General features: G+C 39.8%; 1 protein-coding gene across 3 annotated transcripts in view; it reads right to left on the bottom strand.

The window, feature by feature from the left end:
- Window positions 1-16184, bottom strand: part of EFNA5 (ephrin A5) — a 295452-nt gene that overhangs the window by 5017 nt on the left and 274251 nt on the right. For 2 of the 3 annotated variants that reach the window (XM_050794619.1, XM_050794620.1), the window contains 2 exons: window positions 5737-5802; window positions 5265-5345 (listed from right to left, as the gene is read on the bottom strand). In XM_050794619.1, the coding sequence (XP_050650576.1) occupies window positions 5265-5345; window positions 5737-5802 (147 nt within the window). The remainder of the gene's footprint in view (window positions 1-5264; window positions 5346-5736; window positions 5803-16184) is intronic. The other variant, XM_050794621.1, reaches the window with a different exon arrangement.

Below are 16184 nucleotides of genomic sequence, written 5' to 3'. Positions count from 1 at the left end.
AATAAACCTATGCCCACTAGTTTGCCTATAATTAGGTGTCAATTATGGTGCTATCTCTATTACAAACCCTGTATTTCTAAGATTAAATTACTTGAACTTGACTATTTTTATTTTTATCGGGCTGAAGCTTGGCACATAAATTATCAGCGTGGATGCAAATTTTCCTCTAAATAAAATGGATTAAGTGAGTTAAGCTTCTTTTATTTAGCTATAAAGTGTTCTATGAGGCTGCCTCTGACTTTGGATAGCCTTCCTGATCTGCATGATTAACAGGCTTAACTTCAAAATGGGAACTCTGCAGCAATTAGTACCAAAGAGAGGTTGGAGGCTTGCCTAGGAGCCATGCTCTGCTCCAGGGCTGCCTGTCTTCTTCTTTCCACCTGTCTAACATGCTTTTCTTTACTGTTAATTAAATTAAATTAATCAATGTTTTTGAGAGGTAAGGTCTTGCTCTGTTGTGCAGACTGGAGTGCAGTGGCCCAATCACAGCTCACTGTAGTCTTGACCTCCCGGGCTCAAGCAATCCTCCTGCCTCAACCTCCCAAGTAGCTGGGACTCCAGGTGTGAACCACCATGCCTGGCTAATTTAAAACATTTTTAGAGAGACAGGGTTTTGCTTTGCCTCCCGGGCTGGTCTCAAACTCTTAGCCTCAACCAACCTCCTCCCCTGGCCTCCCAAAGCATTGGGATTATAGACAGGAGTCACCATACCTGGCCACTTGTGCTTTTAGACTAAGGATCTCTGAATAACACATTCTGGGGGCCAATAGTGAGTCCCTGTGCAAATTTTATCTCAGCATCAGGGTAACTTCCTGTAGGTGCTCAGCAGTTGCCATCTGGGAATTGCTCAAGGGTCAGAGAGAATGGTAACAAGGCTCTAGTGGTTGTTCACAATTATATTGACCTCAAAGGATAATCCCTAAATACCCCGGATGGGGCCACCTCAAACCCCTCAACGGGTTAACTAACCATTATTTTAAACTCATTTATATTTTCCTACCACACGTGTCACAATAAGGGTGCTTTTAGTTCACTGGGTAGAATCACACTCCCTAACATTTGTCCTAAAGTAACCACTTTTCAGGTTCACAGGCTGACTTCTGCTTCAGATATGCTCGTTTGGGATGTTTCTGTCCATCACATCCATTCCCAATGAGAAAGGTCTTCTTAGTGTTGAGTCTCCTGCCCTGGAGTGCTCTTACCATTTTAGCCTTCCCTCGAATGAAAGCTGTTGCATCCCCTTGTCAAATTTGCTCCCTTTTCCTGGACCTTAGTGAATCTACATGGAGTGATTTTAGCCTAGGAGACTAGAAAAGGTTAGGAAGCAAGATGGTAAGATAAATGGATGCAGAAAAAATATATATAAAGTCCTCCACAATGTGGCCAAATACCTTCAGACTCTCCTCTATTCTCTGCTCTTTTTCAGCCTTGCAAGTGTATTAATTAAATCTGTAGTTAACAGGAAGTAGAAGTAAAGGCCCTTAATAGCCCTGAAATTAAAATCCAAATCACTTTCTTAAGAGCACCAATATGTTGTCAATCAAAACAATGGAGCACTTCAGGCTTAATTGTGAAATAACCATAAACCCTGAGGATTCCAGAGTTCATTTCATAATATCACATATTTAAATACCTGAAATTGCATCAGCTATTGGATTCCTCTCTATCTTATTTTTACTAGCATATTACCCAATCCTTCTCCTTGTATAGTTTACAAGTGTACTGTTAAAGGTACCCAGCTAGCACTTAGATCTTCGGTGTGAACCCCTTCACCACAACCCTAGTCCCTTCTATGTACACAGTGAGGGCTATCCATTATTCCAGGTCTACTCAGCACAAGACACAGGGAATAGGTCTTACAGGGTAATGGAGAGAAAGGCTTTTGTTTTTCATCTAAGTGAAGTATGAGGCTAAGTGGGCCTTTCAGTCCTTTTATCATATACAATCTCTGGAATTAACCTTTTATAAGCACCCAACGAATATATATCTTCCTGCCCCACAAAAGGAAAGTCAGTCCCATTAGGGCATCAGGATCCTTCTCTTCTTCCTGCAACACGCTGTTCCTCATTTGGGATTCCACAAAGCATCCTTTGATTAAAACAGGTTCCCAGTGTTGGGAAATTCTACAGCCCCCAAAAGTGAAATGAGAAACTGGCTGTCATTTGGGCAAATCTGAGCAATTTCAGAATTCTAAGGAGGAATTCATAGGCAAAATCTATCCCAATGAAAAGTACACCTAAATATGAGAGAATTTCTAACACTTGTAACATGGGCTTGGGAGAAGAAAATGTTCCTCTTCAGAAGCTAAATCAAGTTTTGCCTCTTGGCTACAGGATTCCACAACATGGGGGTTTCAATGGTTAATGGAGAGAGCACTAGCAATATTTTGGAGCATGTTATGTGGCATATGTCTGCCCTGAGATCATCCTGCATCCCTGATGATAGGAAACTGGCAGGCAGAGTGTGCAAGCAAACAAAAAAGACAAATACATTCCAAAGACAGGTGAATTAGTACACATTGCTGAGATCATGCAGTGGAATCCTTTCAGACTTGCTGGGTTCATAAAGACTGGGTCTACACCCGGAGCTGGGGGAAGGCAAATACCCTTTCATTCAGTGGTTTGACACAGTGGGGAAGAATTGCAAGTCTGACGGGACTTTCTCTCTCTTCTTAGAGACAGAATCTTGCTCTGTCACCCAGGATGGAGTGCAGTGGCATGATCATAGCTCACTGTAGCCTCGAACTCCTGGGCTTAAGCAATCCTCCCGCCTCAGTCTCCCAAGTAGCTGAGACTACAGGCATACACACCACTTCTTTTTTTTTTTTTGGAAAGACAAGGTCACACAGTGTTGCCCAGGTTGGTCTCAAACTCTCAGCCTCAAGCAATCCACCCATCTCAGCCTCTCAAATTGCTGAGATTATAGGTGTGAGGCACAGTGCTTCACTCCTTATTGTTTGCTTATTGCCAGGAATTGTGGCTCAACCTTGTCTCACTTTGTTAGTGAAGTTGCTCACCAGCAAGCCCTTAAAACATAGCTCTGACTGACTCAAGGAGCTTTTCCTGCATGTACACCTACGCTCTACTCCCCAGCGCACGTTTGCACACACTGAACTACATTCTGCCAAACTTTTGCAAACTTCCAGCAGTTACATGTCCATCAATTTGGGGCCATTGTGCATTTTAAATGTTCAGTGAAAAAAAAACATTGTTTCCGCAAAGACAGTGACATATGTTCATGCACGAAGGCATCTTAATATCTTGCATTGTATCGTTAGTGAAATTCAAAGGTAATTTTCCTAATGGCAGGATGGTCCTCCATGTGCCTCTTCATTACCAGAGAAAAATATGCAATCTGTCAGGTATCTAAGCAGCCTTCTATGCTGTAGACAGGCAGTGGAGATTCCCTGGGGAAAAAAAAACCATGGGAAAGAGATGCCTACATTATGTACAATGTGTATCAATAGATCATAATCCTGGGTAATTTTTTTGTTTAGAACATGCTGCTCATTCTTCTTGTGGCTTCTTAACAAAGCCAAGAGACTTAAGTCCTCTTTATGAACATACCTCTAGCAATGGTAAGAGACTACTACTTTGATACTAATATTGGAATAGGAGTCAGAAGATCTGAGTATTAACCCTGGATCTATCTAATCAGCAATGTGGCACGGGTGAGTCTCCTCAGTCACAGAAGGAAGAGTGTAGACTCTGGGGTTGTTGAGGGAGATACTGAGTAACTTGCAGATCCTCTGATGGCCCAAGTCCCCAATTGTGAGGACTCTGGTACCTTAAGAAGCCAAAGTCATGGCTCCAGATTTCCAGGACACAATTAAAATGTCTTCATGTCAGCATTCATTCCTTAAAACTTTCTAAAGCAGCTAACTGATCCCTGGGGAGCCAATAAGACCTCAGAGAGCTCATTGTACACACCTCTCATTTGCGCTCTGGGTGAGATGCCTGCCTTAGAAAAACGAGAATGCTTCAGGGAAAAAACTCTAACTCTTTCTGTCAGTTATAACGGGCAAGCTATTGTATGTCCTGAGGCACAGCATTTACTCAGGGTAAGTTTCCCTAAGGCTCATTGACTGTGCAGTCCTGGTTACAACATTGGAGGAAAAAGTGGACCTCAATGCCTGTTAGTTTCTAGGACCATAAGGAAGAGAAATTTCTACTACAAAAAGAAAAAAAAAAAAAATCTCCATTTACATAAGGGGGCTCAAATCTCTCCATGAAGAGGAAAACATTTTATTGTCCTTAAGCTTTGAGATGATCAAGGGAGATGGGTAAGGAAACCAGTGAAGATCTGGAGCAGGTAGGGGAGAAGAGGACACCACAGAGGAAGGGAACACACAGGGCCTCCAGGCACACTCCTCCATAAGCAGTTGGCAGAGGGTGACCACACCTCCCAGTGAATCTAGTTTCATTAAATGGCCAGACTGAATTGATAACCAAATGAATAGTTTACATGTTCTCATTATCCATAGTATGCGACAGACTAAATGCCTCAATGAGTGCTTTGATGGGTTTTATTTTTCTTTAGTTATGGGAAACATTAGGAGTGTGGAAGTCAATAGTAGAAAAATTTTATTTATCCTTAAAACTTATTTTGCCTCGGTAATCAAGGATCACATTTGGCTTAACAGGCTACTGGTACATTTGTGGCAGCAAGAGATGTGTGAATTTGTGGTAGCAATGTGATTATACTTCTCTAGACCAATTACTATTGACAATAGCTAAAATAATATTTAAATAAAATAAAGTTCCTTAGGTCAGTTCAATGATGCATGTAAATTTCTAGAGAAAACTAAATATGTTGAATTAGTTTCTATTTTGTGCAATAGTCTTACTACTTTTATCTATAGATTTGGACATAAAAAATAAAATTTTATGAACATATACAATAGAAATGTTTTGTGTCTTATATGAAAACAGAACCTTTAATATTCACAGTGATTCACCAGCATGCTCTGAGGATATGGTAAAAGGCAGTGAGATTTTAGCATTCTGATGGGGCTTCTATATTAGGATACTGCATTAGCTCAAACCCATTCCAAAAAAGAAAAGTTTTATTTTATCTAACATGCATTACACAAAGATACTGGAGGAATGAGGTAGAATATAAGTCATATTAGCATCGCTAGCAATGAGCAAAAGCAGAACAACAACTATACCATGCAAACATGCAGAGAGGAAGAAAGGAAAAAAATACTGAAGCACCAGAGAAATAGATGCATTTGTTAAAAGAGATTCTCTAAGCATACTAACCTGCTGGTTCTAATGAATTTTCTACTTTGTCGTTAACATCGAAAACACGATCATGAACACCTATAGTTTTCATACAGCTATCTATAACAAAAATAGAGATAACAGCCAAATATGTTAGTGAAGACACCCTTAAACTCCCATTTCTTTCTTTTTTCTTTCTCTCCTTTTTTTCTTTTTTTATGTAAAGATTGTTTTGCAATCAATGGCATGTTCTAAATGCCAATATTGTTCCCATTTGCTCTGCATGTACAACAGTCTAAGAAACAACAAGTTAGCAACTGCTGTGTACTTAAGTAAAAGCATCATGAAGAATGAGAAAAAATATGATGGAAACTAAAATATGAATGTTGATATACAAAACAGATACCACACAAGATTTAACAGTAAAAAAAGTTTTACCGCTGTGAACCAGACCACACAATAAAGCATGCGCAGTGAAGCCACCCTCTGAAGCTCATTCTAGTGAACTTACTTGTTGGTCTCACAAAGACTTTGAGCTTTAGACAGGACCTTCTTCCATTATCTGGGATTGCAGAGGCTGTAGATAACACAGAGAGAGAGCAGGAGAGAAAGAAGAGAACAACAACACATTACTCTTCATTTTCACATACACATGATGGACAATAAATTCTTCCCTGATTTGGACAACAGGAACTTTCTCTAATTCTTCCCCCAAATTAAAACAAACAGTACTTTTCAGGTCTCACTGCTACAGAAAGGCTACTTTCATATCCTGATCTTCTCTTTTCAATACAATAAAAGAATCATGCAAGAATCTGAGTAATCTGTGAAGAAATACTTTGGATTTTTATTTCAAAGGCTCTTCCATTTAACTTGATCTGTTATCAATTTTCTCTAAATCGAGAGGATAATGTGTGAGCCCTCTGGCTTTCACAGAGCTGCTCCTCCTCTGCTGCAGGAAAAGGGGCCCAACAGAGGCATGAGGTGAAAGTGCCGGCAAAAACCAATAACAGAGAGTTACAAGGCAGACTTAAACATGACCTATTTCTGCTCGGGAAAGCAGAGCTTTGTCCGTCCTGAAAGCTTGTCTGTCAGTGCTTTTGCAGGTAATTCAATTAGAGGTTTTACTCAGAACTTGGCTCTGCATTCTATATGACTAACCCAAGCCCGGTAACTTCCATCATGCTATTATAAGTACAATATGCTATTGAGAAAGCACTATGTTGCAATGGTACATGTATTTTTTTTTTAATTTGCCACAGAGAAGGATGGAATTAATAAAGTGGGCTTACCAAAACATGACAGCATGTTTCAAGTTATAAATCACTTGAGGAAGAAACTTTCTTCTCCTCTTCAAGATAATAAGACTGTAAACTTTCCCTACGGTTGAAAGATTATCTCCCCTCTGTACACACAGCAAAATGTCAAAGGAATTTCCAAGGGCAGTAAGGCCCTTCACAACCACATGTATTTACTAATGCATTCTAGAAATGAAAAAAATTACAGAAACGAGCGTCGCATACTTTCCTCCCTATGTGTTTGCTTCAAGTGGTTTCTTTGTTCAGAAAAAGCAGATGACATCCATCAAATCACACATGGCTTACAATTAGTTTGGCAATACCCAAAGTGACAAAGCGAGGGATCGGCATTTGGTGTGTCTTCTCTTTCCTTTATTTTTAAATTATTCCTCATGGGGAGCCCAGAACACAAAAATGCTTCTTTTGCAGGTGAGAGGATTCAATATACAAACTTGCAAACACATTTTATACAATCTCCTTATGTAATTCTAGATCCAAGTAACTCTCCTGGAGGAGAACTAAATTCACCAACTAAATAATGTCAAGTAGTATAGAGCCCCCAGTGTCCCTATTCAACACCTGTTGAAAACTACTTTAATTTTAAAACAAAAGTATAGAGAAAAAGTGTTTTTGGTCCTCCCTATCTCCCCTGGTTGCTCTGACAAGCAGTTAAGAAGTGCTAACAGCTGGCTTTGCTGTAGGCTTTCATTAAATCAAAGTCAGAAAAACTCCCTCTACTGACATTTACAGTAACTAGTGTGTTATTTAGGGCACAATATTTGCACTCTGCGGTTTGATCCAGGAAATGGTGTCCTTCCTGTGGACCTCAACTGCAAATGTGCATGTCGCAAATACAGTACACATAGGTGACTCCAATTCATTAGGAAAACCACGGGTTCTTGAGGGAGTATATGTCTTATTCATGAGAGTTAGTGTGAAAAAAGTGACACATGGATGTTCACACTGCTGTTCTATGAATTTCCGAGCTGAGATGAACTCACTTCAAGCCTCACGAACTTGATTTGCTACATGCAAATAACTGACTTTACAGATGATACTGCTAGATAAACATGGTGAAGACAAAATCAAATGCTTAATTGGTTTAGGGAGGAGCTTCTTGGATTTAGTACAGGTCTTTCAGATTTGCATATAGGAGAAATAAATCCAGGACATGAAAATTATTGTAGGGCACATGGGAATAACTAAAGAGCAAATGATAAGCCATCCAGGAAAAAACTGGAGAGTTCTCTCATGAGCTCTCAAGGAGGGACATAGTCTTAGCTAGTGGATGTGCTACATACTTCTGTAAATTAAAAATATCGAATGTATTTGTATTTATATGACACATAAAATAAAAACCTCTCTTCCCTAACAACCTGCCCCATTACTTCCTTATTTTCTATCACCAGAAAATGTGGCTGATGCCTTGTGATACTGTTTGACTATTATACTCTAATCCTTAGAAAAATTTATGAACAAAGAATATTAGCATACAATGTGATATGTTAGTACACAACACAGATTGCACGCCATGGATTGACTCTGTCATCACTGCATCACTGGCCTGAGCTCAAGGAGTAAACTCCTAACCCTTCAAGACAACCTGAGAAGTGTGCCTTACTAGCTCAGTATAACTTGGGTTTCTTATTTAACACCTTGAAAAACAAACAAAAAATCCAAAAAGATGAAAACTTTTTCCATATAGTATCAAAACTCTATTTTTTAAATGTAAGGTTTAATAAAGTGAGAGTGTGGTTTTCCTCTATGTTATGCTCAAGGTTCTTTCACCACACACTTCCTGGCTGACAAAGGATACCTTTATACCAACTTAAATATACAGATGATTAATTTTTAGTACTATTTGAAGATATAAGTGCATTACTAATCACAATAAGCAAAAGGCAGAGGACTGAGCACTAAAAACAAAACATAACAGAGGAATTGAAACATATAATATTCCCACTACTAAACTTATAAAGAAAATCTCAGGATCAATTTATGAGCAATAGATAGAGCAGAGGATGGAAATGAGGGAGTAAAATCTTAAAACACGCCTTGTTTTTGTCAGGAGGTAGGTAGTATTAATCCTTAGGGCTCTAGAGATACATCACTTTGTCTTAGTTAAAAGCCAACTTTATCTTAGTTAAAAGCAAATATGTAAGCATTTTATACATAAATTATATACATAAATATATATAAATTTATATACATAAATTATATTCACTATATATAACTTCTTGTGCTGCTTTCCTTAGAAAATGAATAGTCGATGTTGAAAGTTGATAGTGAATAATTATAAAAATCCATTACATATTACTGCAGCTTCATCTACCATTTCAAATGCTTTTAAAATGCCTACTATGGGCTGGGTGCAGTGGTTCATGCCTACAATCCTAACACCGTGGGAGGCCAAGGTGGATGGATCACTTAAGGCCAGGAGATCGAGACCAGCCTGGCCAACTTGGCAAAACCCTGTCTCTATTAAAAATGCAAAAATTAGCCGGGCATAGGGGCACACACTTGTAATCCCAGCTACTCGGGAGGCTGAGGCATGAGAATTGCTTGAGTCCAGGAGGTGGAGGTTGCAGTGAGCTGAGATTGAGCTACTGTACTCCAGCCCAGCAACAGAGCTAGACTCTGTATCAAAAATAAATAAATAAAATAAAATGCCTACTATGTATCAGCTTCTTTATTAGGTGCTGTGCATGTGACGAGATATAAGATTTCAAACTGTCCCTGCCTTTGTGTTGTGCTTCTTCAAGCTGGGACATAAATATGAACCACAGTTTAGGGTACCCTGGAGGGATCCATGTGATAGCTGAGGTTCACATGAAGAGCCAGTGCAGCTCTGGGCAGGAAGCAAGAGTGTGTACCAGACATGTTTATCAGAGGCTTCACAGGTCCTCCAGAAGCTAACCAGCAGCAACTGGGACAGAAGACATTTTATCCCTAAATTTCCAAATCGGAGCTTTGGCAACCAAAAAGAGGCAGTGACTTGCAAACAGGTGAAAAAAATCTAGATCTGAAATCTTCCTCTAAAGATACACGGATTTTCTAATAGGATTTTTCAACTTAAAATGAGAAATGTCTTAAACAGCCGCCGCATAATCCAAATTCACATCCATTTACTCAGTTTACTCCTTAAAGTGTATACTGGAGTCAGGAAGCTGGGAATAGGGATATGGGGACAATTAAAACAAGCATAATCATTCCATTCCATTATCTTAATAGCAACTTTATAAATCAATCCATAGAGTCCCTTCCCCCGAATGAGCTGCAAAGTACCAATCAAAACCTTATAACACATAATGAAATACAAGCTGGAGACTCTCTGGTTCTCTGTGTTTAGAGTACCTCGCTAATAAGGCCGTGAGGGCCCCTTACTTTTACTCTGTTCCATGACCTCAGACAGGGGCTCTAACTTTAGCCTTCCCAAAAATCTTGGTCTCCTGGGGCTCAGGTGAGTGTGACTCAGCACTTAGCCAATTTGGTATAGAAAAGTGACCATATTCAGTGCCCCAAATCAGCACTTCTAAAAGTTATAATTAGCAATGCAAATATATGTAACATTCACACCACAATTCATCATAGGTCTATCCTTCAGACAGAGTAGAGAACACATCCCTTCAGGTACTGCCATGATGCTTGTGGCAGGCAGCTTCTGACATGGCTCCCAGTGATCCCCAACTTCCTGTAGGCAGGCCTTTGTATAATCCCCTTCCCTTGAGAGGGCGCTGAACCTATTAACTTGCTTCTAATGAGCAGAACACTGCAAAAGTGATGGGTTGTCACTCTGATTATGTTACAAAAGACTGTGCCTTACTTCTAGCGAACACTCTGTCTTTTGCTCATGAAACAAGGTACCATATTGTGAGATTTCCAATGGAGAGGACCATGTAGCAAGAAACTAAGGGAGACTTCCAGCCAAGAGGTGCAAGGAACTGATGTCATAGTTCAACAACCCACAAGGAACTGAATCGGCTAACAATCGGGTGAGTGAGCTGGAAAGTGAATCCTTCTCGCTGAGCCTTGAGATGACTGTTGCCTTAGGAGAAACCCAAAGGATCCAGCTACGCTGCCCCTGGATTCCTGGTCCACGGAAACTGTGGAATAATACATGTTTTAGCCACAAAATTTGGGGGTAATTTTTTCATCAAGAGCTGATACAATGCTGTACACTAACAAATCTGTGTAATTAAAGGCTTCAAGCCAACTTCGGACTGAAGGACGAAGACACTCCGGCATGCTCTGCTAATGGCCAGCATGCCCTTGCTCCCACAGAGCTGCACACTCCTGATTCTGCAACTGGATCCCTTACTAGTTTACATTTCAAGCTACTGTTACAAGTCCACTTAAAATATGCCTTGAAGAAAGGTAATTATAAGCTGCTGTTGAAGAAATACGACAAGACGTATCAATTTAAATGTTCTCACTCCAGCATTTAAAAAGTGTCTTTCATTTTCCTTCCTATGCAGCTTAGTTTGCTTTTGCTAAGGCAGCCAACCTGTGCTGTTCTTTGCAATTACATGATGTCTCATTTTAACTCTGAACTGCTGGGGAAACCAAAATGAGTGGATACAAAATGTGAACACAAATCTTAAGGAGAATGCCTTTCTTCAAATAGGAGAAATAGAATGCAAAGGTAGTCTTTAAAAATACCTGAAAGGATTTTAAAATAAGTTAAAACTTCTCTTACTATTAAAAAAAAACTCCTATTAGTTATCTTCTACACAGGCCATCAAGTTAAATACAAAGATTATGAGACTTCAAACAACTCAAAAGTTCCCTGATTATTAAGGTAACAACCATTCTTCTTTACGAAGTACCAAACTTTTAGCAGAAAAGGAGGGAAATATTGTATTTCTTTCACATTTTCAGGCCCAACACTGTACTCATTAGTCAACCTTAACATCTCTGCCTAACCTTATTCAGCTTCAAATCTTAATTCTGAAAGCCAAAATCCTCCTTTTCTGTGTCCCATGTCAATCTGGGTACTTTGGGAAGTTTTATTTTGAAGAATATTCAGCCGCTTTCTTCTTTTTAAAGAAATGAGTGTGTGTGGGGGCACTAAAAATGCAGTTTTCCATTATGTTTGCCACAGGCAATATTTCTCAATTTGTGCAAGTCAAAAGAAAAGATAGGCTATTAGCTGTTAGCACGGCCCAGTTTTTTCCCCTGTAGGTTTTTCATGCAGTTCAACATACAACACAAATATATGCAAATTAGGCAGGTGAAGGTGGAATTAAGCATTAATATTCCATTCACAATAAATGCTGAAAAACTAAAGCCCGTTTAAATAGATGGTACTACTAGAAATATCTCCTAAAATTTGACAAATCAATAAAATCCAGTTTGTGTATATGAGTGGAGTGGGGAAACAGAAGAAGTGGTGGGAACAGAATAGAGATTAACCAAAGCCATATGGACTTGGAAAATGGTTACCAGATCCACAGAAAACTTCTTAAAACAAAAGTTAGGCCTCTTCTAAGGGAAGAATACTAGAGCAATAATTTGCAAATGGCTATGTGCCCTTTTTTAAAAGCACCATAGGATACTTAATTTTCATATAAAGAACAAAATCATGTGTTATGATGAAATACTTCTCACCCATTCTAACTTCTGGGATTTAAAAGTCACGTGTTTTAATGACTTGCTCATGGCCCTGGTTTACCAAGCTTGCATTCATGGTGCAACCCCAGGAGCTGCTAAATTTGCCAACACATTTCTTCTTTTGCAGTCCACTGTGTCTCAAGACTTAAATCATGGGCAGGTTAAGGTCAGAGCCCAAGATGTAAAATTTAGAAAGGAGGTCACTAAGTAAAGATAGAGGCCTTGGAGAAATTAAGAATATCATGTAAATATTAGAAACTTTGGTATGACTCTGGGGATGTTTCTTTTAAAAATTAGAATAAGAAAAGGAATGTGTTTCCCACCACATAACAAGAGGGATAGAAAAACATATTCTGCAAGTTAAAACTTGGTTTTAACACCAGGGAACTGTAACAGGGAACAAATAATTAGAGTAAACTTCGGGACAAGGGAGGTAAAATAAGTTCCAGCTGTGCAGCCACACACAAACGAGAAATGGGAAGCACCACCCACCCTACCCACTGTTTCCCTCCCCTCCCATCTCTCTGCCCCCTTAAGGCAAAGTTCTCATTGCTAATAACTAACCTGAGTATTATTTAAATTCCAGCAGGTAACTCTCAGTAGATCAATTACTTTTTCTTAGCGACCTCAAGTAAATGGCTGAGGACAAGTTTCCACTCATTTCTAGGAATACTTAAGTAGGACATTAACATGCTTTTTGTATATATGTATCTGAAGTATGAACAAACTTTTACTTGCGTTTAAAAGCTCAGTGACAACAAACTTTGTTTCTGCTGCTTACTGAAGAAGGGGATGATTTGTCTCATACAGTTTGATATCTATTCAGGTACGAGACAAAAACGTGGATTTTGGAGGACGATGTTAAAATGTCTCCTTATAAGAAGCATTTCTAGTTCTTTTTTTTTCTTTCTTTCTTTTTTTTTTAGACAGAGTCTCATTCCATCGCCCAGGCTGGAGTACAGTGGTGCGATCTCAGCTCACTGCAACTTCCACCTACCACGTTCAAGCGATTCTCCTGTGTCAGCCTCCCGAGTAGCTGGGATTACAAGTGCATGCCAGCATGCCCGGCTAATTTCTGTACTTTTAGTAGAAACAGGGTTTCACCATGTTGGCCAGGTTAGTCTCGAACTCCTGACCTCAAGTGATCCCCCTGCCTCAGCCTCTCAAAGTGCTGAGATTACCGGTGTGAGCCACCATGCCCGGCCCATTTCTAGTTCTAAGGAAATTTTAAGACAGCTTTAAATAAATCTCACATTCTGAATGTAAATTTCACCTCTGTCAGTCATGTGAATGGGGAAATCTCGTCCACAAAGGCACAGAAAGCAAGATAATATTTAGATATCACTTTAATTGTCTAAGAAACTCCTTAACATGAAGAAATATATTTCAGTTTCTTATATATTTTACTATTTTTAAAAATCACTGAACATCTTTGAACAGTTAAGAAAAAGTAAGTTTTCGATTATCAGTGAGTGTTCTAACTATTCTCTGAGACCTGGCCTTGCCTAAGGCCACACAATATTTAAGTGACTTTCTCAGGCTTTAAGGTCAGCCAGTTCTTTCTTTCTTGTTTGTGGTTACTCTGGTGAATCTACTGTACTAGAGAGGTATTATCTGACAAAACAAAACAAGACAAATCAGCAACAAACCAGATAGGCAGAATTATTCACTTAGAAAACCTCTTCTTCAGATGGAAGCCCCATAATAACCATAATAACAACAAAAACAAAAACTCCAACAAAGGCAGAATTCCTAGAATCCCACAAGAGGAACTATTTATATTATTGCTTCTCCACAGGCTCCTTTTGCCCCTCTGTGTGATACCCTATGAGGGTGGCTGTTAGCTGTTAGGCAACGAAAGCAAAGCCACAAATCTCATTCCTCATTCGTACGATATTAACAGAAACAATGTCGTTATCAGACAGCACTAATGTAGCATGACAGTAAATTACTAATAAATCATCAAGTTAATACAATTCAAAGAAGCTCCTAGAAAAAAGTTAATATTTCTGTGAGCCTTTCAAAACCCCTTTCATTTTTATTCTCCTTGGTGAGGGTTCTTTTAAGAAACATGGCTTAGCAGTTTGAGTGTATGCATAATGGTTCTCTTTCTCCCTGGTTCATCCTTTTTGACTTATTTTGTGGTTCTGAGCCAGCTACTTAACCTGCCTATGCCTCAGTTTCCTCATTAGCTTCATCTTCTCTAAAACAAATTTTAAGTATGACCTGTTTTAGAGGGGCAGTACAATTTTATAGGGCACTTAGAAACTCAGGTGATCCCTACAGATCTAGAATATTGTTTCACTACTCTACAGATTGATAGCATCAGCTCTGCGCTTACTGGGGCCTCTGCATGGGGATATCCCTAAGCAGGGGGCACCCAGCTGAAGGCTTCTGAGGTTGTGAGTTCTAAGTACAAATATGGAGGGGGAAGGACTCAGGTGTGGATAGTGGTGATTAAAAGTTACTTAGGAGTCATAAGAAAAACAAGGGAAATTAACTGTGATCCTTTCTAGCCTAAATTTTAAAAACCAGATTCTACCATAGTTTGATTTGTTATTTTGTGTGTGTTGGAGGGTGGTGGTGGTGATGAAGACATTTATGTGAGGATGTGTACTGAGGCTGAGAGAATTTAGAGAATTAGGGTGCTGGAAGATCCTGATCCTTTTGAAAATATGTTAAGATCTCAGGTCTTTTTTCAATCCATGTTAAGAGTGTGAGCATGCTATTAAGCTAGAGGGACAGTAGGACAAGGATGTAAATCCTGCAGAGAGGAAACTAGGCTGGGTGTTGAGACTGCTTTTGCAACATGACAGTGATGACACTAAAGAAAACCAGCCCAGAGGTGGCTATAGAGCCTGCACCATGGCCATACCAGTCCATGGATATTGTGCTGCTATATATAAACGCTCTCATTACGCTCTTTAATTTTGTTTTGTATGCTATTTGGGTTAGCCTGGTGTCTAACTATAGTCCCAGCTACTAAGGAGGCTGAGGCAGGAGGATCACCTGAGCCCAGGACTGAGACTGCAGTGAGCTATGATTGTGCCAGTGCACTCCAGCCCAGGCGACAGGGTGAGACCCTGTCTCTAATTTAAAAAAAAAAAAAAAAAAAAAAAAAACACAGGCTGGGCGTGGTGGCTCACACCTGTAATCCCAACACTTTGGGAGGCCAAGGCAGGTGGATCATTAGGTCAGGAGTTCAAGACCAGACTGGCCAAGATGGTGAAACCCCACGTCTACTAAAAATACCAAAATTAGTCGGGCATGGTGGCAGGCACCTGTAATCCCAGCTACTCAGGAGGCTAAAGCAGAGAATTGTTTGAACCTGGGAGGCGGAGGTTGCAGTGAGCCAAGATCACACCACTGCACTCTAGACTGGGTGACAGAGCGACACTCCACCTAAAAGAAAAGGGTGGGGGAGGGGTAATTATCTGTTTACACAAATCAATGATTTCTTTGGTTATATCTCTTAACCAGTAAGCCATGTTCTCCCCAGTGTCTATCATTTCTGGTGGTATTACAATTATCTAGACAGAAATATCCATTCATCTAGCCTGCAGGCTCCACATGGAATCCTAGAGGCCTGAACAAATTAACGTTCTCTCTGTAGAAGATGAAATTTTACCAAGGAGGGAGTCGTTAGATACCAGGAATGTACATTTTGTTTCACACTCAAAATGCTTTCTTTGATAACACTTTTATGTAGATAGAGTGGAGAAAAGGAAAGTCAATCTCATGGACTAAATTCTAGCTTACTCTGATTGTCTCTGAGACAGATTATCTCCAGAAAAGTTAATGGCTGTGCATTTCCATTCGTCATAGCACAGAACAGCAGCCAGGGTTTCCTCTTCCATAATCCGGTCCCAACCTTATTCTTCTTCATTTTGTTTGTTGTTTGTTTTTTGAGACAGGGTCTCTGTGGCCCAGGCCGGAATGCAGGGGTGCAATCAGGGCTCACTGCAGCCTCCACTTCCCGGGCTCCCTCTTTATCCCTCCCACTGTTTTCCCTTCTTTGGCATACATTCATAGCTTGTACCAACAATATTCC

Source organism: Macaca thibetana, chromosome 6, assembly GCF_024542745.1.
Source record: "Macaca thibetana thibetana isolate TM-01 chromosome 6, ASM2454274v1, whole genome shotgun sequence".
Lineage (NCBI taxonomy): Eukaryota > Metazoa > Chordata > Mammalia > Primates > Cercopithecidae > Macaca > Macaca thibetana.
The sequence above is the reverse complement of the archived record's forward strand: the minus strand, read 5'-3'. Positions and strand labels throughout refer to the sequence as shown.